General features: G+C 60.0%; 1 protein-coding gene across 1 annotated transcript in view; it reads left to right on the forward strand.

Moving 5' to 3' along the window:
* Positions 1–794, forward strand: part of LOC103770717 — a gene marked incomplete at its 5' end in the record, with an annotated part of 1,079 nt that extends 285 nt beyond the window's left edge. Inside the window, 4 exons of the mRNA XM_008937989.1 lie at positions 4–53; positions 149–292; positions 378–578; positions 658–794. Coding sequence (XP_008936237.1) covers positions 4–53; positions 149–292; positions 378–578; positions 658–794 — 532 coding nt within the window. The remainder of the gene's footprint in view (positions 1–3; positions 54–148; positions 293–377; positions 579–657) is intronic.
* Positions 795–1,086: the final 292 nt, after the last annotated feature.

The following is a 1,086-nucleotide window of genomic DNA, read 5'->3' on the forward strand; positions in this document are numbered from 1 at the left end:
CGATTTGGCCGACGGAGCCGTCGCCCGCCGGCTCAACGCCTGCTCGGCGCTGGGTGAGTCCATCCCTCCTCCCCCACAGCCCCCGCTGGGTTTCTGCCCTCTCCCCGGCTCCGTACCCGCCTGGCAGCTGCCCGCTCGCTGCCCGCAGGTGCCAAACTGGATGATTTCGCCGATTTTACCACTTTTGGGCTGGCCACGGCCCTGCTGCTGCAGCCTCGGGGCGTCCTGGACGGGCTGTTGGCCATCGCCTACGTCATGGCCGTATTCGCTCGCCTCTGCTTCCTCCCCAGTGGTAAGCTGAGCGTTTTGAAGGGGGGTTTGGGGAGAGATTTGGAGGGTTTTCCCTTCACCACGGCTGAACGTCTGGCACCCAGCAGGGATCCCCTTCACCTACCGGGGGCTGCCCTGTCCCTACGCGTCCTCGCTGCTGGTGAGCACCTTCCTGCTGTCGGCGGGGAACGTCACCCTGCTGCGCGTCACCGCCGCCGTCATGGTCCTCTTCATGGTCGACCGGGGCTTCTACCCCCACGACAAGGTGCTGGAGTCCCAGCTCTGGAAGAAAGCTGTTTACGCTGGAGGTAAGGATGGGGATGAAACTCCCCGAGGTGGTGGTGGAGGAGGAAGGAGCAGATCCCAAAGGCTCTTCCCGACCCGCAGGGGTGGTGGCCGTCCTCTTCTCACCGGCGCCGGTGGCTTCCGTCTATTGCCTCGCCTGGTCGACGTCCTACATTGTCTTCCCCTACGCCATCTGGAGCTGCAAAACCCAACCCCTGCCTTCGCCTAATGCTGAGTAAAGCCTTCCTCTTCCTCACCCTCCTCTGCTGAGACCTTCCTTTGCTCTTCTCGCCAAATCGTCCTGCTCAAAAAAAAACAAAATAGAGAGAAATAACCGAGGAGTAGGAAAGTCCCTGCTTTGGGAAGCGCCAAAAACCCATCCCTCATGAGGGCACTGAGCAAAATCCCAGCCTCAAAGAACAACAGCCTCACTCCAGAGACCCCTAAACCCTTCCCATTGTGGGGAAACGTGAAATTTAGGGATCACCCCCACCACACATCACTAATTTACTCCAAGGGGGAAGTTTAGAT

The sequence above is a fragment of the Merops nubicus genome, unplaced genomic scaffold (genome assembly GCF_000691845.1).
Source record: "Merops nubicus isolate BGI_N331 unplaced genomic scaffold, ASM69184v1 scaffold27533, whole genome shotgun sequence".
Lineage (NCBI taxonomy): Eukaryota > Metazoa > Chordata > Aves > Coraciiformes > Meropidae > Merops > Merops nubicus.